At 40.8% G+C, this 23,179-nt stretch overlaps 1 protein-coding gene across 5 annotated transcripts in view; it reads left to right on the forward strand.

The window, feature by feature from the left end:
• LOC124063494 (plexin-A1-like) overlaps window positions 1-23,179 on the forward strand; it is a 279,266-nt gene that overhangs the window by 50,958 nt on the left and 205,129 nt on the right. For all 5 annotated transcript variants that reach the window (XR_006844116.1, XM_046397214.1, XM_046397216.1 and 2 more), the window contains one exon: window positions 5,127-6,524. Coding sequence is in view for 4 of the 5 variants with exons in the window: in XM_046397214.1 (XP_046253170.1) it covers window positions 5,139-6,524 (1,386 nt within the window). In the remaining variant the exon portion in view is untranslated. The remainder of the gene's footprint in view (window positions 1-5,126; window positions 6,525-23,179) is intronic.

A 23,179-nucleotide genomic window follows, 5' to 3' on the forward strand; every position in this document is an offset into this window, starting at 1 on the left:
AAACTCAAAAATACAAAGAATCAAATTGAAGGCTCTTCTGGTGCCACAGCAGTCTACTTAATACGTAGAAATTAGAGTGAAACAATGTGTTGAGTGTAAAAACATATCTTTGGTCCAGAGTCCACACTCATTAAACTGTGTTTCAAGCATCAGTAATGACAGGTTTCATTATATCTAAATTTTCTTTGCGTTAATGTGACAAGACCATGGCACCAAGCAGGTTGGAGCTGGTAATCTCTGTAAAGAAAATGTGTCATAATAAGTTTATACCAGTTTGGTTACAGTTGGTACCAAGTAGCAAGTTTAACCTTCCATGATCCATGTATAAATGCCGGTTGTTGATAATTAAACAAAAGAAATGTTGATATTATGTTAATAATACACAAATGATTATATTTTGTTTGTAGTCCAGTGCGTCTTTAATCATTTTTTATTTCTTTTCACTCTCTTTGTTATACATGTAGGTGGCGCTAATCCACTATAACTACAGTGATAATATTGTTAGCATTAATTACTTTGGTCACAATATACATTCCTGGTATAAATACAATGCAGCATTCAAGGTCTGTTTTTTAAAGCAGGATATTTTTCTGTCTGTGTATCCTTTCTATTTGATCAAGTTCCTCTCTGTCTTTTCTTAACTCTGTCCATCTGTTAAAAGACAGGATAGGAGGGTGTGAGACGACTACAGTCTGCAGTATTAGTACTTGTCAATATTATGCCTTTCAGGAAATGGATTCCAAATAAAAATCTCCTCACGTTCAAGTGTGTGTCCGCTTCCTGCTCTGTTCCTCCATCTTCAGTGTCCTCATCTGACCTGTACTATAACTTTAACTTTGCTACCATCTGTTGCAGTAACTCTGGAGTTAAGTGAATTGATCAGATCAAGTTTTGTATGCGTATCCTGAGATGTCTGTTTTGCAGCATCTGAGGAAATAATTTGGCGTCATTTGTCAGACTTTAGCAGGAGTAAAACTCCATTCAACTTTTTAAATTGATTTTTAAACATTGTCACAACAATAGCACTTAAGGCTAAAGTAAGGAATGTGATTTTTGTGTCTGCTGAACATTAACAAAATAGGTATTCACTCATAGAAAAACTGCTAGAGGTTGAAAACCCCACAGGGCGCTTTTAGGTAGTGAAATGTGGTCTGTCAAGACAAGACTTTACAACTTTGCTCAAAGTCAGTTTGAACTCTCTGACTCTCTAATGACATTTAAAAGCACAACTACCGTAATTAAATGACAGTTGTCCATGATATAACATGGATGCATATAATGTTTGGGTCCATGAAAAAAGGTTCAAGCTTTGCTTGATTGTTTGGTTCTTACTATTCCTCTGAGAGGGAGGATGTTTCCTGTTTGTCAGGGTCCAATATGACATGTTCAAATGTCTTGTTTACCTGACAAGTCATCCAGAAAGACATAGTAGGTTTTTGTCATATAATCCATGACAAAGAAAAGCTTCAAATTCTTGCATTTAAGAACTCGGAACCCACAATGCTTTTGGTCATTTTTGCTTGATAAAAGAAATACTCAAACATACTTATCAAAAACAAACAAATGGTTAATTGACTAATTAACAGACCAGAGGTAAAACTACATTGCGCTCCGTTTTCCACCTCTCAGTTAACACAGTTTGTAGTGCTAATCAAGCATAAAGCTAATACAAAAAACATTTTTGTTTGTTTTTTTTTGTTTTTTGAGAACATAAAGCCAGTACACATGCATTTTTAAATCAGACTCTCTCTGAGACTCTGGCATGATTCCTCCATGTTTGAGCTTCCTGATTAGTTGTACACTGACTGTGCACACTTTGAAAGGTCAGTTGCAAATGAGGCTAAAGTTCAAATAACTTTCAGCACAAGGCATAAAATAGCTTGAACTTTTAGCATAATGTGTGGAAACCTGAGTGGTGTTATAAAACCTTGGTTTAAGCCTTGACCAAGTGATTATGCTGCTGATTATATGTAAAAATCCAAACCTCTGCTCACTTGCTTTTGTCAGCAGGGTTATAAATTCAGGTGAAGGTGCCAAGTGGTTCAGTTCCAGCTCAGGTCCCCCATGTTTCCCCCCCCATATTCTCTCTCCACTGTGCTTTATCCAGAAAAATATCCTCTCAAATGGAAATGGTATAAATGTAAATGTTTATACTTTGCTGTGGTTTTCACAGTCAGGCTGCCATTCTGTATGCTTTGTGTACACACAGATTATGTATAGGTTGATGCGTTTGGATCTGTGTTTTAGTAGAAAATAATATTGACTCCAGATGCAGGATAGACAAACACAAAGACTCTCATGGAGTGAGGCCAGCAGACATGGATGTGAGTTCCATGCTAAAGAAGTGATGTATATAAATTTGCCTAAGTGTTTGGCCAAGGTCTGTAGCTGTGTGCGCAATCAATATGCCAACAGCAATAAATCAGCATGGGATAGACCTGAACGACTCTACAGCTTCATCTGATGTGGCAGGTGGGCTTTACTATGGCCCTGACACACACACATATACACTCACAGGAGTGAAGGTCTGGCTAATTCAATGTTTTATTTGATCAGATAAGATGCTGATCTGTTGGAGGAAAATTACCTACATGATATACCAAGTGATAACTTATTTTTTTATTAGAGTTGAATGTGTTTGAAAGAGAAACCCAGACAGGCCAGATAATGTTTTTGCATGGGGCTGATTTTGTATCAGTATACGCTGTGGAGTCACCAAGGTGCTATCTGCAAATGTAATTGTTTTATTTTGCTGCTTCTGTAAAGGAAAAAGAAAAAACAACTTTGTGACATATTTTTGAAGCTGCTATATAAATAAAGTTATCAATATTACAAATTATTAAATGAATGCATCTTCTGTAATTAATTTCACCGCTCATGAGTTTGGTAAGAGCACACAATAACGACAAATTTAACATGTTTGGATGGATTTTTTTTTTATTATTATTCAATTAGCATGTTGTGCACCACAGCAGGAGGAAAGTTAGAATATTTTGTCTCATTATTCAGTGTTTTTTGTCTTCCCATATTCTAGTATTTAGCCAGTCACTTTTCTAACCACTTTCTTCAAGCACGAACCATTTTTTTCCTTTTGATCTAATTCAGACAGATAAAGAAATTGTTCTAAATCAAAAACTTGTTTTTCAGCTCACAGACGTCCTCTCTTGTCCCAGTTTCTCAAACAGCTCCTGACATCCCCAGCACTCAGCTCCACTGGCTGCTGAAGCTGTATAGCCACAGAGTCCATGTGTGCTGCTTAGTTTTGACTTATTTATAGAATTTATAAAATACATCAGAGAAGGTGAGATGAAAATGCTGCAAAAATAGCCAAGTCACTTAACATATGAAGTTCAGCTTCTTCTCTTGTCTGTTGTAACAGTGTGTAGCCTGCATATTTGTGTTGATCTGCGGGATAAGTGCATGGGTGGTGCATGAGTGTGTGTGGGCACATCTGTTTTATGTCAGTAATGACATAAACTATCCATGACTGTGTGTTCAGATGTGGTGAAGTCACTAGTATCTGTGACAGTGTGTACAAAAAAATGCTTTTGACGCTGTACGTGTGTGTTGTGTGTTCACATTTGTGTGTGAGAGTGTGTGTGTGTGTGTGGGTGTGTGTGTGTGTGCGTGTGTCTAAGATGCTGACAGTAGGATGTATTGTCCTGGAGGGACAGGCAACAGCATCGTCTTCTGGGCAACTGTAATCATGACTGGGTGGGAGATGAAAGACACTATTGATGAGAGAAAGAGAGAGAGAGAGGGAGAGAGAGAGGGAGGAATGTAATAAAAGGGAGAAAGAAAAAACGGCAGCAGAAATAAAAGACGAGAATAGTTTGCTGACCAAACTCCATTATGAAACAAGCCTTTGCTTTGTGCTCTGAGTTTAGCCAAGCAGAAACCAATGAATTAATGAAAAGAAGGTTGGACACTATGTGGGTTTGTGGCTGGTTTAAAACTGTTCAAGTGATGGCAGCCTTTTGGACCACTATATTGTTTCTGTCCCAGTGCAAAAATGATTGTTCTACAGATTTGGGTTTCCAATGTAAGGTGACATCAGTGAATGTAATTTATTTTTCTCATGGCTGACACCATGGATGGATTGTGATAGCTAACCTTGTTGCAAGATGTTGTCCTTTCACTCCAGTGAAAGCTACTCATCAGGTGCATATATCAAAATATTTGGTTTGCTTCTCTTTTGAATGATCTTGGCTTGTTAGAAATGCAAATAAGGTGTTTTCAAGAATGTAAGTTTACACAACAGTGGTGTTGATGATTGAGTATGAGGAACATCCCCCTGTGCACTCAGAGACAGGCCCTAGGCTCTAGTGACCCTGAACCTAGAAAGGTAGGTATAGGAAATGGATGGACCATCCACTTTTCTTTTTCTGTTAGTTTTCACTCATAGAAATCATTTCTATTGAACTTGTGTAAAGCCAAATAGCTTTCACTTCTCCCTCTCACTCTCTTCTCTTTTATCACCTCTCTCCCCTTTCCTTTTAAACGACAGGGTGCTTGTATTCCTCTGCTCTGTTAGTCTGTAGTAAATATTCTATAGGATTCTCCCTGCGGCCCCACTTGGAATTTCTGAAGGCTTACCTGCTATCACGATGCTGCACATCAGTGGTGCACCCTTTGTGACATTTTGTACATGTGCTTACATCTCCTGTTTTATGTGTGTTGTATGTGCATACATGCTTTCTTACTTGTGCAGACTTGTGTGTTACAGGATGCATTTTTTGTGTACTTTGTATGTTTGAAGTGTGTATGTATTTTTGTGTGCGTATGCTCATTGTCGACTGGATCCTTAAATACCTCCAGACAATCCATCGATTCGCAGAGGAGCAGTGTTTGGCCCTGTCTTCTTTTAAAAGATGCACTCCACAGAGTGGTGCAAGCCAAGAGTCGAGAAGTCAATAAAACAAAGCCGATAGTGCGCTCATTTGTTTTGTTTTTTTTTTTTTTTTTGGAGGCTGAGTCTGGGTCTGTGGGCAAATTTTCAGTGTCTTGTCATTTCGATACAAACAAATAAATCCTTTCTGTCAGACCTCTGGAAGTGCAAAAACATAAGTTCATGAATATATTGATATCTGTGTTTGTTAAAATTTTGCTTTGTTTCTGTCTCGCAGGGCTGGTGGTGGATGAGGCTGAGGATCAGGGGATGCGGTTATAAAACAAGAGTGGAGAAAGGGGGAAACAAGAAAGAGGATTTCAATTGCTCGGAAACACTCCTTTTGTATCATCACACCCTGCGGTCCCATAAGGCACTGACTGACCCTGTAGAGGATTACACATTCAAAAATACACACTTACATTCCTTTACTCAAACCTCCCCTTCCCTCACCACCATGTCCTCCAACCTCAAACCACCTTTTCTCATCCTCCCAATCCTCTTCTTTCTCCTCTCCCTGTTCATGCCCTCCACCTCCACCCCTTCTTCCTCCTCCTCCTCCCTCCTGTCCTTTTCCCCACCGGAAGGTGGTCTCACACATTTGGTGGTCCATAACAAAACAGGCGAGGTATACCTGGGTGCAGTCAACTGGATCTACAAGCTGTCCAGCAACCTGACCAAGCTACGAAGTCATGTTACTGGTCCAGTTACAGACAACCCTCGCTGTTATCCTCCGCCTGGTGTTCAGTCCTGCCCCCATGAGCTGGTGCAAACTTCTAATGTCAATAAACTTCTGCTACTTGATGCTGCCCACAACCGCTTAATTGCCTGTGGTAGTACTTCCCAGGGGATATGCCAGTTCCTGCGTCTGGATGATTTGTTCAAGCTCGGCGAGCCCCACCACCGTAAAGAACATTACCTATCCAGTGTTGTTGAAGCAGGCACCATGTCAGGTGTCGTGATCTCCCCAGATCTTTTTGGTGGAGGTGGCAAACTTTTTGTTGGCACCCCGATCGATGGGAAATCCGAATACTTCCCGACACTGTCAAGCCGCAAGTTAATGTCCAACGAGGAGAACGCTGACATGTTCAGCTTTGTCTACCAGGATGAGTTTGTTTCCTCACAACTCAAGATTCCCTCAGATACTCTCTCCAAGTTCCCAGCATTTGACATCTACTACATCTATGGCTTCAACAGCGAGCAATTTGTGTATTATCTTACCTTACAGCTTGATACCCAGCTCACCTCACCAGATGCAAGCAGCGAACAATTCTTCACCTCTAAAATCGTCCGATTATGTGTTGATGATCCTAAGTTCTACTCCTATGTTGAATTCCCCATTGGCTGCACCAAAGACGGAGTGGAGTACCGCTTGGTTCAGGATGCTTATTTGGCCCGACCGGGGAGCCGTCTGGCACGTTCCCTTGGTATTCAAGAGCATGAGGAGGTTCTGTTTACCGTCTTCGCCCAAGGTCAGAAGAACAGAGCCAAGCCACCCAAGGAGTCGGCTTTGTGTCTGTTCACAATGAGACGGATAAAGGAGAAGATTAAAGAGAGGATTCAGTCGTGCTACAGAGGGGAGGGGAAACTCTCCCTGCCCTGGCTGCTCAACAAGGAACTGGCTTGCATCAACTCGGTGAGTGTGTGAGACAGTAGCTCCCAGAGGTGTTCTTGCGATGATCAGTAGTCATGAAAATTATGTTCTTCCTGATTGTTCTGGGAACTTTGTTTTGTGAAATGTTGGTTTGTGGTTGTTTATGCATGTGTTTGTTTGAAATTGAAAACACGTAATATGCTAGTTCACACCACTTTACAGTAAGTTTCAAATACTGTTTCCAGTTCTTGGAATAGGTTTGGATCAGATAGCTGGTCTTTACCATGAACCTTGCCAAAAAACATTTTAGAGGTCATGGGTTTTAGGGTGTGTTCAAATTAAGCCGGTCTGGAAAGGTTCTGTGCAGTTCTGAAGCATTTACAACCTTAGAGGCCATATTTGTGTGCTTTGAGTATGATGACTGTACGGCGGCATAGGATATCATTATATGGCTAATTTACCTATCCTATACTCAATACTTTCCTGAATCTTAGAAACCTCTCAACCTCCATCAACCTTTTTGTCCCCTGTTCAACGTTAATAAATCCATGAAGGTTGATACAAGAAAACAAATATCACTAATAGTCAGTGTTGATTCCTAAAGACAGTGTCTAATGATGTAAATTCATGTGAACATACAAGATAGAAAAGAGCTGAATGAACTGAGCTGTGATTGTCAAATATTGAGTTGGCAATCTCTAGTCTCTAGTGATCAAAGGAGGGATGGGTTTTTTTCCATCATACATTCATACAATATTCTTATTATGTCTCCACTGTTGAATGAGATCACTCTTTCAGTTTGAGGACAGAGCAGCTGTCTCTGAGCCCCATCTTTTTTTAGGAATAATTCAGACTGTCCACAGGTTGTGTGTGACTTGTCTTTCCTTTTCCTCACAGATGATCTCGAATAAGGGTGCCTGAGACGTGTGTGTGTGTGTGTGTGTGTGTGTGTGTGTCACCCACATGTCACACACGCGGCCCTGTATCTTCATGAATAATTCACCTGGTCTCACCTTCTGTTATTCAGTCGGTGCTCCGTAACAACCTGCCATAAATCTCTGGACTACTCTTCACCTCTCTGTCACCATCTCGTCTTTCTCTCTCCACTATCCCATTGTCTCTTCCTCTTTCGTGTCTTTCGCTATTTGCATAAAGATTTATTTCTTTTTGTTAACCCCATTCTTCCTCTGCTCCTTCTATTATCTTCCTTTCACTTGCTTTGCTCTGTAATCCTCTCCAAACTACTCTTCCTGACTTCTTTTCATTGTCTTCATTTTTTAACCTTTAACCTCCCTCATTTTTACACTTCCTCTCATTTTGTTCCTCTTCTGCTTCTTCCCTCTTGTCTCCTGCTCTCAAGCCTTTGCTCTTTCACCATCTCTCTCTGCCCCCTCCCTGACTTTCCACTGATTGATGAGGTATAAAGTGACTTAGTGTGTAAAACCAGTGCCTCGATGTGATCTGAAAATACAATGTGGAGGTAACAGATGATGCAATGAAAGAGGGGAGCAGAATGACTGGATATGAAAGGAAGATGGTGTCATTGGTTTTATGGGAGGAGGGGGCGTAAGGTAGAGAGGATGTCGCTCGAAAGCAAGGTTGAGGAAGAAGAATAAAGGAGGTGCAAATAAGGAAGGGAAGTTGTTATGAAGAATGGAAAGACAGACAGATATAAAATTGTTGGAATGGGAGCAAGAAAAAATGGGTGAGGGAAGAGAGGAAACAAACATGAAATTTTGTATGAAATCCAATGAGCAGATAGAGAAAGGTGGAAAGTGCCCGACCACACCAACACTCCACTGCATGGGCAAAAAAAAAACATTCAAAATCCTGCAGAAAGCCACAGCCACAAAGGAGGCAGGGAATGGATCCAACTCCACTGCAATGTGTTTGCACTTAGAATGCAACGTCACCAAGGTCCCAGAATTTTGTTTACATAGTGTAGATATTTATGGCGGAAAATTATTGAGAAAATCACAACTGCCAGGCAGAATTCCAACAGCTCTGCTACTGGTAACATTTTATTACAGTGTATAGTGTACACAGTGTGTCATACACCATTGGTCCGCTTATGAGGGCTTAGAGGAGTTACAGTGGGCTAACATGTTCATTTTTGTGTTTGCAAGCTGGGGAGATCAAACTTGAGGCTGTTCCACTAATGGATGGTCTCTCTAAGCACTTGTCTATTATGCTGCCATTATGGTGCTATTGCCCTCCATATGTTTCAGCAACCTTTGTCCAGATCCTCCCACTGATATTGTACTGCCCCCCCAAAAAATTAGCGGGAAAAATATGGAAGAAAGTCACTGTCAGCTGGACACTGACAATATGCATTTTCAAGTAACTGAATCACATTCAGCATGCTCTTGCTGTATTTGCTAATTTCGTTTTCTTTTTAAAAGTGACACGACTCATGCAAGACAACAACATTACATCTCTGTCACAAACCCACCGGTGCTGTGCAAGTGCCGTGTGGCCTTGTAAAAAGTATATTGTATATGCATGTGATTATGCTAATAAGCGTACAGTTACATGATTGTCCTTTATGGCCATCTGTCGTTCTCCCTGCGATCGATCAAGGTCGTGTCATCAGAGCTCGCTCTGGGACGTCGCTGTGATGAATTTATCAACTGCTCATACAGGCACGTTCAGTGTTTCCTGACGATAGCAGCGACAGCCCGTTGCCTCTGCGCTGGCATCATGTGGAAACTTTCATACCGGCTCATTTCAAGAGACAAGGTCGGGTCAGTGAGTTAGGGCTCAGAATCTTTACCTGGAAGCTATCAAACATCATGATGGTGTACAGCAGGTAAATGTTTTCAGCTTTATTACAAATTATTATACAGCTCTCATAGTCCTGTGGCACTGGATTATCACTGACAACTGGTATCTGGATTATAGCTGCTAAAAGGAAGGACTTTATAGTCACAGTTCCGCACTATCTAAAATTGACTTGAAATCAGTCCAAGTCCAATTTTCCTGTTACAGCTCAAGTAGTATAATTCATACACGGGAGAGAAAGTCATTTGTATGATGTTGCAGTCCTTGATTGTCTTTTCAGTGTCATCCATAGTTTGAGTAGATATTCAGTAGTCTACTTCTGTTTAAACACAAAGTATATTTAGGGCCTTTAGACCAAAATCTACAGAACAAGAGAACTACATGGCCAGTAACGGGGACAGTTTAACCATGAAATAGTCTTACAATGTCCTGCACATTCGATACCTCTGTTTCCTTGGTTTGTGTGGTTGCCATGTGGTCAGTGATGGCAGAATGAACATTTTATATTAGGGAAATGGTTGGAAAAACTGAATGCGCTAAAATATCAAGACAAAATGACAGAAGTAACAGATGGAAAGGGCTGTAACTGAAAAAAAAAATTCAATGAACATTCCTTCATTCATGATCTCTAAGGCCTACATGAAATTAAAAAGCATGAGAAGAACCCTGTTGATGCAACCTGTCGATCACTGCACCTCTTCTTCTCCTAGTCATAACGCATTGAAACATACATACATAATTTGCATGATGTTGGGATCATTGTGACTTGATTTTTGCAGTGATGTAAGTGATATAGATAAGGTACATCTGCTCTTCATACTTCTTCATACTCATCCTCACCCTTCATCCTTGTTTTGGTTTGTATGTTTATCTGCCTTTTTCTTGCCCCCTAAACTTTATTGAAAATAATTAGACTAAAATGCTGCATCAGCCAGTCTAGTCGTCAGCCTTTCATGTTGTATTCTGATTGGTTGTTTTCTGGATGTGAATTGTAGCAATGTGTGAGAATTTGGTCTCAAATTTCTGATGCTGGCAGGCTGAAAACATATCTTGTAATGCAGGCAAGGACCACTATTCTGCATTGACATTTGGAGATTTTACGATAGCTCTATCAGTTCAAGGAAGATTTAATTATCGCTAAAGTCCAGTAAGGATAAAAACAATTCTCAAGACTAGAATATTGATAACAGACTTGATGTCTTTTTTTGTCCTGCGTTCAATGCCAGCGTCTTAAAATCGCAGATCAAAATCACTTCTGTGACTGTTGCTCTGAAAGATCTGTTGCGGGTTAGCGTTTGAGCCATGATGCACAATAGCCAACATGCTTGTCTACAAACAAACCCAGCAAGATTTAAAAATAAATTTCTGCATGTGTAGCTACTGCTGCATTCAAACCTATTTTAAATAATAATTTCATTTTGAAGCAAGATTGTGTGATTTTTTTTCTTTTCCTCTTCTCTCTTCTCTTTTCCAAAACTCTGCAGTAGGTCTTACAGTCACATTATATGTTATGCACAGCAACAATGGGTTTTTGTGCCTGTTAATCATTCCAAGTCCTTTTTAGTTTGGGTATGCATGTTCTCCTGCAGGCACACACCATAATGGGTGTGGTTCAAACTGCAGGTCTCTTCATGGGCATCTATATGTCCACTCATTATCAGGAAGAAGCTGGTGTTTGCGTTTTGGGAGTTAAACTGAGTGGTGGGTGACCTTCGCTGGCTGCGGGCTGCCGTCCAGCTCTACAGCTCTGTAAGCAGGCCGACCGAGCAACGCTACAGCCTCAGCATGACTAATGAGAATGATTCAAACACAGGGAGAGAGATACTGTCCGCTGTGTGTACAGTATATGTGTGTGTGTGTGTGTTTAGGACTCATTTTATCTCTCTTTTTTGTACCTCTTTTTCTCTTTGTATACTTCTCACAGTACTCATTTGTGTGTGTGTGTACCCCTTATTCTGGCCTCCAAAGAGGGACAAAATAACAGTGAAAACAAACAGAGGAAAATAGGCTGATAATAAGAAAAGAGAGGGCGAGAGAGAGAGTGTGTGTGTGTGTGCGTGCGCGTGTGCGTGTGTGCATGAATTCGGTGGACATCACACAGAAAATTGCCTGCAATAACAGAGAGAAAGAAGACTCTTCTATTGTTATTGGCCCTCTTCCTTCTCTGACTCTACCTCTCTCTGTCCTTCTCTCCCCATCTTTTCTCTCCCACTCTCGCTCACTCTGTCTCTATTTTTCTCTGAGCATAATGGTGTTTATTAATATTTATCAGTGTTGATCACTGCTGGCCAGGATTATAGTCTATTTCTGTGGCATTTTGTATTCTGTCTTCCAGGCGACTGGTGACTTGTGTGTGTATGCATGTGTGTGTGTTTGCATCCTTTCACTGCTTCAGTCTCCTATCTCTCTATTGTATCTTCAGTCTCATTACCGTTAGCTTGTGCCTCGGTGGATGGATCACCCACATTGCATCAGGCTTTGAGCCTGCTGGGAGGGGAATATCGAGGCTCTAATGGCTAGACTAACATCATGCACACTAATATTTCTCTAATATTTAATATGTTTATGAGGTGACTTGTTTACATTGACCTAGATAAAATGTTTTCCTAGCTAGCAGAAACTTGGAGAACTGATGTTGACTTGGATATTCCCCTGATACCTGCTATAGTTACTGGTTTTACATTATTACAGGTGTGGCACAGAGGAAGAAGCTGTTTCAGACATTTGGGCAACCATTAGTCATTTTTTTTTTTATTGGAGCACTTCCAGTTCGCTTGGTTCAGCCCGAAACTGTCCTGATTGACTCATCAGGTCAAAACATGAGCAAGTTTATTAGTAAATAGTTTGCATAGAAATGTAATTTTGTGTGCAGCTGAGACTACACCTGATGACACATTCAGCATTTTTTATTTTTCTGAATCTTTACTAATTTAGGATACATTTAACAAATGTGATGCAGTGTTTGTTCCTTATAGCACATTTTTGATTAATAGATTTTGGCCAGGGAACAAACTGTAAATGCAACACTGACATATTATTGCCTTATGAAGTTGTTATGGTGAATTTGATTGCAAGCACTTGCTTACTTGCATCGCAGCAGACAGGAGGACACATCTTGATTTTATTATTATTATTATTATTATTATTATTATTACTACTGTTATTATTATCTCACTATTATCTCAGGCAGCGGAATCCTCGTTTATGTTCACCAGCTAGTCGCTGGACAGGAAATGTGCAGGTTTATCGGAGCACTTTTGAAAACAGCTGATGAAAGATGCGCTGATGAAAACTATGTGACTGAAACAAAACCAAAGTTGTGACCTTTAAAACCAAAACAATAAGTTGAAAGACGTAGCACAGAGCTGGGGTAACTCTCTGGGAGTATGTTACTATGGGTGACTCCTTTCACATAACATGTAGTAATTTCACCCACTGTTTATATTTAAAAAACAAATAGTGCAGTTTTAAATTATCCAAGAGACTTTTGTCTTTCTATAATTCAGTACACTGAGGGTAAAATTAATACAGAACAATTCAAATGAGAATTTACATTGGTAAACCTACAGTACAGGTTAAGAAAATGAGAACGAGCAGACTGAGAGTTGTGAACACCTAATTCTGATGCCAAGAATGATGAGCTATTTCATATTCAGAATCTCTCACTATCAGCGTAGCTACTTCACATTGCCGTGTGAACCATACAGGTCATTGATGTTGTTTGGTGAAGAACAGGTCTGAAAACAGATGGTGTTATCGCAGGGCGCACATAGAATTCCCCCTTGTATTAAAGAACTCAAGTTTATCTGACTCAGTGGGAGACTAAGTGACTTATAAAGATGATTTTTTTTTTGACAGTGCAGTGATAAATACGAGCAGTGCCGAGGTGAATCGCGCTCCTGAATACAGCCCATCGGGGGAAACACTTTCTGATGAGGTGCAGTTTTCTCTATTGTCTCTTGAGACATTTTGATGCATGACGCAGCAAAATATCACATACGTCGAGTATTTTAAAGACTTCAGCCGTCGGACTGTCCCGAATGTTTTTGTCTTGTGATATTTTCCACCCCAGGCTAAATCACGTGGTCCCTACCATGCTGTGAAGTCTTACCAATTTATAGTGAATTCTCAACAGGGGAATTTCTCTGATCCAACTACAACTATTACTGGTGCCTGTGAGCTAAAATTACTGCACAGTGGTGTTCATTGTTAACTCTAGCACATGACAAAATGGATTGATGGCAGCTATAGGCTCCTTCATTCATATGAGAGTGTCAGCTTGTTATGGATTTGTGGAGTATTTTGGAGCTTGCTGCTGCTTAGCCTTAAAGCTGTATGAGTTGGACCTCAAGTGACCTTTTTACTCACCAGTCATCTTAAAGAGATTTTCAAATTGACCCTGGGCAGAAATATCAACAGCGATACAGCAGTTTAAGGGCCTCAGTTGGAGAATGTCACATTTTGAAATGAGCAGCTTTTATCTGCCAACAAAGGCTGGAGTCAGACGTGGCCAAGTGGTAGAACAACTGATTAAACCCTAAACTTCCCTTGTCTGTGTTCACCAAGCAATCTGCTCAGAAGGACCAAAGTGCAGCGAAAGTCTTATTTATACTTTCTGTAGCTGGATAACTTGGTCAGAAAGTCAGGGAAAGTCTTCTTCCCTTTGTAGAAACCCGTGCTGGTTGTCCAGGAGTCAAATGTCTGCAGCACACTCACAAAGTGCTGACCTGCAGCATCTAATGAAGAGCGTAATTATTTATTGATGCGCATTTATGCTGTGTTTGTATGTGTTCATGTGGGCATGAATGTATGCCTGTGTGTTTGCACAAACACATGCGTTCAATTATGTGTATTTGTTTATTTAATTATTCATAAATGTGTGTTTCTGTAAATGCAGGGGGTGCACATATTTGTAAGTGTGTGTGTGTGTATGTGTGTTCAAAGCAGTCTGTCCCAGCTGTGTTTGGACTTCTCTGCCTGCTGCTCCCCAGGTGCTGATAATGAGACTTTGGGCTTCATATTTTTGCATGTGGGTGTGGAGATGCATGTGTGGGCACACACACACACACACACACACACACACACACACACACACACAGGCCCACACGCATTCAGCTAATTTTGAAAAGAGTGTGCATATGTTTTAAACTGATTGAAGTTGTTGAGCAGAATGTGACATGTTTATGTATCTATAATATATATTATAGCTTTGATATACATTTTAATATACAGTTTTATGAGTCAGACAAAAACAAAAGCCTTACAGCCACTCAGAATTCTGTCTGTATATGTCCTGTGTCATATGCATTAATGTGTGTGTGTGTGTGTGTTGTCAGCATACCCTTCTCTGTGTCAGTATGTTCCTAACACTCTTAGCACACAGCAGTACTGTACGGTATTTTAAAGGCTCCCAGAGTTTGGGTGAATCCCCATCGTGGTCTGTAATAATTGGATTATATCTGTCAGGGAAGGCTTGAGTTCAGATTACACAGATTATCGTCGGCGGTGCTCAGATGGACAGCGTGGTTCAAAGAGCATCATTTGGCCTGTGTGTTGTGCGACTTAGTAGGAGCAATTTGGTTATTGGCAAAGAGTCAATGATTATGGGAAATAATCATTAAAGTAAAATCAGTGTATGCTTAATACACATAAATATCGGGGCACCACCCTGTTACCAGGGACCAATAGCCAAATTAATTAATGGGAAAACAGTCTCTTAAAATTGTGAAGGATGATTCCGAGCACTGGCCGTCATGAATTCAGCTGTTATTACAAGTACATACACAATAACCACAGGCAACGACAGGTTAAACTATAACAGGATTTATTAAACAGCAACAACCATCCATAGATAAGTATCACTTTATAATAAACACTATTATAATCTAAGTTTTATTAACACACATTAACTATTAACTAAAGATAACACAGGTACAGTAGCAAGAGTATATCTATATACAGGTGTGCATATATACAGGTGTGTGTGTGTGTGTATGTATGGGTGTGTGTGAGAGAGAGATGATGACAACAGTATGGAGGCTAACAAGCTAGCCAGGCAGCAGCTAACAAGCTAGTGGCTAAAAACAAACAAAATGGCGGTTAGCAAGCTAGCCAGAGGGTGGCTAACAAGCTACAAGCTAAAAACAAACAAAATGGCGGTTAGCAAGATAGCAGCTAACAAGATAGCAGCTAACAACAAGCTAGTGGCTGGCTACAATTAAGATGGCGGATGGCCACATGAGGGGAGGAGCTACAACCAGAATGGCGAGTGGGGAAACTACAACCAAAATGGTGGAGGACTACATGAGGAGGGGTCAGCACACCAGGATGAACAACCACATAAAGGATGACTCAGCAAACAAAACTAGTCACACGCATGTGATGACTCAGCAAAACTCCAAATGACTACCGAAGAATACACCGGCCGTATTACTCAGAGCCAAGATGGTGTTAACCAACGTGATGTTGCTTATGTGGTTATAGAAGAGAACAATGGGCGGAAGCCTTTGAGCGCCACGTACCCCTTGGTTACGGTTCGTGATCGCGTGCTCGGACTTTCGCCTCACCGTTCAGAAAGAAGAGTGTGAGGAAAGATAGAAATGAAAATACAAGAAAACACAACCCAATAAAATAATCCACTCTAATTCTTTAGAAACTCGCGTGTCACCACACAGTAGCGGAGTCAGTAAACCGGAGCTTATCTGCTCAGCTATTGGTCCTTTAACTGGTGACGCGCGGTCTCGCTGAAACGGCGGAAATGACCGACCGGAAACTAAAATCAATGAATGCAGCACTTAAAAGTTACAGAAAGCATGTGTAAACAACCCTACGTTACACTATCTCTGCCCAGACATAAGCCTCTTACGTTGCGTTGCTCCGATCATTCGGAGTTTGAAATGATGATCCGCTTAAACGTTCGCAGCGTCGTCCTCGGCGGGATGCTGGCGGTCCGTTATTCTGATGATGCGGAATGTTGATGTCTCGGCGGCAGCGGAGAAAATCACCGTTGAAGAGGTTAAACAAACTTTGTTTCGTCCTTAACAAAGTCGGCGCGCGGCTCGTTAACGTGCGATCAGCTGATTGCCCAGCGATCCACGTCGGTAAAAGGGAAAAAGGAAAAGTTACAGGAAAATTACAGCAGTCTGTTTCTCGGCCTGCGAGTTGCAGAACTGTGACCCGGGATCTAAAATGATGTTAATCAAAACGTTTGATTGTTGCTCCCTTTTGGCGGTTTGGACACTTGGAGAGCCTGGAGAAGCTCTCACTGTCACAGCACGCACGGGGAAAAAGCGAAGGGTGATGGTCGCAGTGACCTTTTATTACCTGAGTGACGTCACCGTAGATTCCTTAGGGATGGCTGGCACACAGCCAATGTCTGTGCTCGTTCGGGGTTCGAACTCAGGAATTTATGACTAGGCGTACGCCATAAAATAGATTTCTAACGGTTAGTCACTCTAACTCAGGCTTTATGGGTTACATGTAGGCCGCTCTATTGTTCTCCAGAGCGCATGGCCAGAGATCCCAACATGTGTCACATAGAAAAAGCATTTTGGCAAACATACAGCTGCCATGTTTGCCTACATTTATTAAAAATAGGCCAAAAGTAGCAGATGTGTCATTGCAAGCTGAAGTGGATTAAGCTCAGAGGAGTAAAGATTTGATCGGGATTATTTTGGCCGAATTCAGTCCATCAAAAATGTCCACGATCCTGTCGGCCCTGTAACACCTTTCTAACACCTCTGTGAACCTCTGGAGACCCATCTCATCATCTATGTAGAAAAGACATACAGGCAAACACATATAGACTTAATTACATTAAGATATTACTGCATGTAAATGATAAACAATAATAAATACATGACTAACACTGTATCACATAAATTAACTTACTGAAGCAAGTCAAACTAGGACTTTTGGTTTCACACAGGACATAAACACTGGACTCCAGTGTGGAAGCCCTGCGATAGGCAGACCCATTCTCATGAGCACAATATCTGAGAAAGACCTTGAGGGAATTTCTACAAATTTGGCACAAATGTCCATTTGGACTCAAGGATGGACTAATTTTGGTGGTCAAAAGTCTTCCCAAAATATGTTTTTAGCTGTGACTCAAAAATTCATGCACTAATTAGGACAAAATTGGCCAAAATTGGTCAGATATCAAATTGGTATCACTAATCTTGGGTGTCTACCTTGAAACTTTGTGGATCTTCTATGCTGCCAGGTTGAAGATGTGCGTGAAGCATGCACGTTTAGAGTCAGCATATTTGCAGCAACGTCCATATTTGAAGTATTGTTCACTGGGTTTGGTGATGCTGTGCTTCAGGTGATTGTTGTTGCACTGCGTGATGAAGCTGTCCATCAGTCACTATGTTGTATGAGTCTGTACAGACATGCCAACTTGACTGGTAGGCTGAGGCAAATGACTATGAGGCATTAATTCCAGTTTTCTCTATGACATTCAAAAAATATATTTGTCGGTATGGAATTTAAAGTCGTGATATACCAGCTGGAAAACTGCCATATTTTACAACTTTTATATTTAACTTTTATATTTAACCACAAAAGAACAGGTAAATAAGAATTTTGAAAAATCAATATCCATCAACTTAAATCAAAAGAAAATACACATTTGCAGCAGGCAAAGTGTTCAAACTGTGCATCACTGATGTCAGTAAGTATCCATGGTGTCAGAAAAGCAGCATGCCAGACTGGAGCTTTCCACGTGGAATTGGCTCAGCTGATGGCAGAGCTGCCGTCCCACTGTGGCACATTAACCTATATGTCCAACTGACACCGGAGCGTCGGAGCCAAGCCTTCTCTTCCCACAGAGCTCTGTCTCTCAGGGATTCCTCTGCGTTGTACGTTTTGTTTTTCTGCACACCTTCACCTGAAATTATGACCCAGAAAAGTTTCCCACTGGGAATTAGTCTTGACAAACAAAGCAACTGGCAGGGATTTTTAAAATCTGCTTTGTTTTTGCCTTTGTGGCATTTAAAGCAACAGGCTCACGTTAATGATTCAGCCTCTTTGTTTAAACTCTGCAATGAATTCCAAAAGAGTGTTTCAAGGTATAAAGTATATTGAGTGTGACAAATATTGGAGCTGATGAGGCTTCCCTCGTGCTGCGGTCCCTTTGTTGATGTTGGTGATAGAGGAATTGAGAGGGGGTGGCTGTAGAGAGGAAGTTAGGCAACTGAGAAATAATGTGAGTATTGATAAGCCTGAACAGATATTATATAAAAAAGAAAGAATAGAAAAGAGAGGGAAAATAGGAACACTGGAAATTGTGGTGGAGTTAAACAAGGAGTTACAGATAGACACATGATTGTTTCCTTAATTATCATGCACGAACATGCAATCAAAATCTTTCACTTTTATTGTGATCTCTCAATATTTTCACACACACACATACACACATATTCACGCTTCATGTTTGCAGGTCAGTCAAGTTTTGTATGTTTTTCCATTTCAGCTCTTCACAGTGGCCCATCTGTTTTCAATCACAGAGGGGGAGAAAAGGAAGTGGAGATAAAAGGAAAGACTGAGGGAGGAAAGAATCAAAGAATGAGAGAAAAGAAGATATAAATATGGCTGTAGAGTGATAAAACCAACAGAGCAAGGAAACTGTGTGAAATAAAATGTAGCTGCAAAATAAATGTTGATCTCTTGGCGTCCCAGCTATTCCTCTGACCCTTGTGGCTCAAGTCTCTTTCTGTGTTTCGCCTGCAGCTTTTTGTTCCACCAGAGCACATCTCCTTGCTGCCAGACTCTCCTTCCATCTCCAACTTGATGCTCCTCATTCTCACCCAAGCCAAAACAACAGATGCTGAAATGTCGAAGCGCCTTCCTTCCACTCATGAACTCACAGAAAAGTAGAGAAAACATTTACCAAAAAATAAAAAGCATCAGGCCGGTGATGCCTTGTATTGAATGCAAAGATTCTTGTAAAATAGTTATCTCTTATGAAGCCATGCAGTACCAAATGGTCTCAGTGGCTTTTCGGTGGCTAAAATAAAATCAGTGATTGTTGATCTACCAAGGCCGTCACAACTTTTATCGGTTTTGCAGGATATGTTAGAATGTTAAGGGAATGATTAAGTATGGTGAAGACTTCAGATCCAAAATCCCATTAATGTCATCAAAAGTTACTTAAGAGTCAAAGTAGTCCCTGTGCAGTTGGATTAATGTTACTACTGCATTAGTGTGTTTGTTGACATCAACTCAACATATCTGGGGTTACATGGTTTTCACTGGACAGGCTATGAACAAGTGTAATCTTAAAAGTAACTAAAGCTCTCAGACACATCAAATGGAGTGAAAAGTAGAAGTTGCATAATTTTCAAATACTAGTAGAGAGACTTTTAGATTTTTATTTCTTCTATGATAAAAAGAATTATTATGACAAATAGTCGTTTACTTACCTTTAAAGAAAAATCTGTTATTTGGGTCATTAAATTATGAAATTTATCCTGCAGAGTTTTCCTTTTAATACAAATATTCAGTTTCTTATTGAATTTGTGTGTATCCTTGAGGTTGTGAGTCCATTTTTTTATATTTTTGAACTGTTGCCACAAACTGTTGCCACAAAGTTGGAAGCATAGCATTGTCCAAAATGTCTTGCTATGCTGAAACATTAGGATTTCCCTTCACTAGAATTGAGAGGCCCAGCCCAACCCCTGAAAAACAGCCCCACTAAGAGGTGTCAGGGTAACCTTGTGCATATTCTTTTATAATAGTTAGTAGAGTGTGTGTGTGTCTGTGAGAGAGAGAGAGAGAGAGAGAGAGAGAGAACATGTGACAGCATGCACATGTATGTGTGGGAGTGGGATGCAGATGCTTGTAATTCTGTTGCCATTAGAGCAGACTGCACTACCAGATGTCTGCACTAAGTCCTCTCTGGGTGTGTGTGGATATCTTCCAGAGGCTGTCTGTACACTTTCCGCTTCCCCACTGCAAACACGTATACACACACACAAACACACAGACACAAGCGCTTTCTTACCCACATGTACACAGATGCACATTATTAAACAACAGTGGACTGTGTGCGCATGCATACGTGTTTGCTTGACTTTGTGTGTCTCTGTTTGAGCAGGTCAAAGCTTCAAGTGTTGCAGTCTGTGAGACAGATGTTAGACACACACACCCACACACACGCTCACACGCAGACCTTTTCTGTCTTTCACATACACAGACAAACAAACATGCGCACACAGGCACGCACACACTCACTCACTCATTAACAACCAATTAGAGAGCAGATATTGGCTCACTGGGGGAAACTAAAGGCCAACCAGTGCTGTTCTCCGCTTCTAACGCCAAGTCACAGCAAATACCTGGATGCAAGCCAGGAGAGAGAGAGTGTGTGTGTTGTTCTTTCATTCCTCTTCCCAAGTTTAGCAGTCCAATCTAACCTCCTTTCTTCCTTTATTAATTAAAGAAAAAGACACACACATGCACATACACTAACTCTCATGTCATTAAATGAATTTTTCCACTCTGTAAGTCTTGTTGTTCATTGCATCAGCCAGCATGTCTCAATAGTACAACTCTCACTTCAACATTATCTTTCTCACATGGGAAAAAGGCGTGAGCTATGCTGAACACAGACACACACACACACACTTGCAGCAACACACACCCTCTCCATGGGTTTGAAGCGATGTGTTTATGCCAGAGTTGGATGAGGAGATGCTTGAGACATTTGGCTCTCTGGAGAGCATGCTGACAACATCTCTCTCTGTCTCACTCTCTGTTTACCTCGCTCACTGCCTCTAACTCGCTCATTCTCCCTCCCTATCTATGCCTGTGATGTGACTTTCTAGTGCATCTCTGCAAATAAATGATTTGAAGAAAAAAAAAATTAAGTTCATTAGACAGATGTAGATGCTTCCTTTCCCAGTAAAGCACAGAGAGAGCTAGAGAGAGAGAGAAGCAGAAGTGCACATACACACTGGAATATGCCAGCAGTAGAGGAGTAAAGGTTCTCACAGATCCCAAACTGGTTTATAATAAACTCATGGAAAAAACACCTGCACCTCATGTCTATGAAATACATTTTTTTAAAAAAACAAGAGAGAACAAATACAAGTTAGAACACCTGAATGTAGTCAGATGCCATCCAAAATGCAGTCGATCCCAAACCAAGTGGAGAGACAATTCTAAAAGCGACAGCAACAACACTGTCTCATTAATGGGCTGCTTCAGTCAAAAACAGGAGCTCTGCATGTCCTAAGATTCATAGTAAAGTGACACATACAGAAGAAGCCGTTCAGCTACTGATTAATCTCAGTATTGATTAATGTGACAGGGGCTTTCTTGATTAAATCATTTTCCAATACGGTGTCAGAAAAAACTAGGGAAAATTGTCTGTTACAATCTGCTTTGAGCCCAAGGTGATGTGTGTGTGTGTGTGTGTTTGTAATGTGTGTTAGTGGTGATGATGGTAATGTGTTACTCCCAGAGCCACATCTTCTAAAGCCACAGTATGGTCTTATGCTTATATGGTTGGTCTCTCTCTCTCTCTCTCTCTCTCTCTCTCCCTCCCTCTCCCTCTCCCCCCTCTCTCTCTCCCTCCCTCCCTCCCTCTCTCTTCCTCTTCATGGGTTGAGGCTCATTAGTGGCAACAAGAGTGCTGTTGACCCTTGACCTTCCCCGATGTCTTTCTTCCTCTATCCCTTCTTTTTCCACTCCTCATCTCCTCTGATTCTCTTCAACTCACTTGCCACACTCTTTCCCTTATCACCCCATCATCATTCACCCAGCATGAGCTTGGCAGGGGTCTATGTATGCGTATGTTGCCAGGGGCAAGCCTGTGTACAGCAGAGGTCTTCGGCAAGGACAGCACGGGGGACTCTGTCCTTGTCTAACTCCCTGGAAATAGAACAAGAGTGTGTGTGTGTGAGAGAGAGAGAGGGTGAGTGTGTGTGTGTAATAATGCTATGTACAGTGTCCTGAGTATGAGCTATAGCTAGTAATAATAATAGCATGGTCAGAGGTCCAGTAGGTCAACAGGGACAAACTACACACATCTTACAAAGCACTAATGAAAGAATACAGCAGGTCATCTTGGTAGGTACAAAGTAAAGAATTATTACACTGCTCAACACCCAGTGGTGGAATGTAACTAAGTGCATACTCAAGTACTGAACCTCGAAATAAAGAACTCAAGTACTTAAGTGCAAACACCAACTCTCCCTTGATGCTCTCCCCTGAGTCAAGTAATATGGCCACTACCTGCACATACTGTATAACTGAGCTAACTAGCTAACAGCGGCTAGTAGCTACAGCCAAAGATAGCTGCAGCAGATTGTAGTGAGCAGCAGTTGGTGGTTGAAGTAACCTTTGCCACATGGCCAGTTTGTCTGTATTCTCTCTGTAATAAAGCATTGATATTCACCTAATATCCTATATGATAATGAAAGACCAACAATGATGTAAATGTATTGATAACTGGAAACTGGAAACTCAGATTCATATTGTTGGAATTCAGAACTGTACCTTTAGTTCCTGTATGGCTACATTAAACAGCATTTGGACAACATTTAACAAATGTGAACATTTTTTTTTCTTTTGTTAGATGGAAAAGTTGCTCAAGTTAAAATATTAAGCTCTTATTTTATTTTAGCCTTTGATGAGATAAAAGTACCATATTAACAAGTATTTGTCTGTTCAGTAGTGGCTTGGACCAAATTTCAAAATTTTGCCCTTGTTCTGAATATCTGTTTAAGCTCAGAAATAGCTTTAATTACATTTATAATAGTGAGCTTGCCATGATATTCGCTGTTAAAATAGTACATTGTTCTGCAAATCCACTGGATGGTATTGAACTCGTCTCAGACGTGGTGGATCCAAAAAAATAAAAAAAATGTCTTAGTCGTCTTGTATGCAGGTAGGATGTTTTTAAAATACTC

The sequence above is a fragment of the Scatophagus argus genome, chromosome 8 (assembly GCF_020382885.2).
Source record: "Scatophagus argus isolate fScaArg1 chromosome 8, fScaArg1.pri, whole genome shotgun sequence".
In the NCBI taxonomy this organism is placed as follows: domain Eukaryota; kingdom Metazoa; phylum Chordata; class Actinopteri; family Scatophagidae; genus Scatophagus; species Scatophagus argus.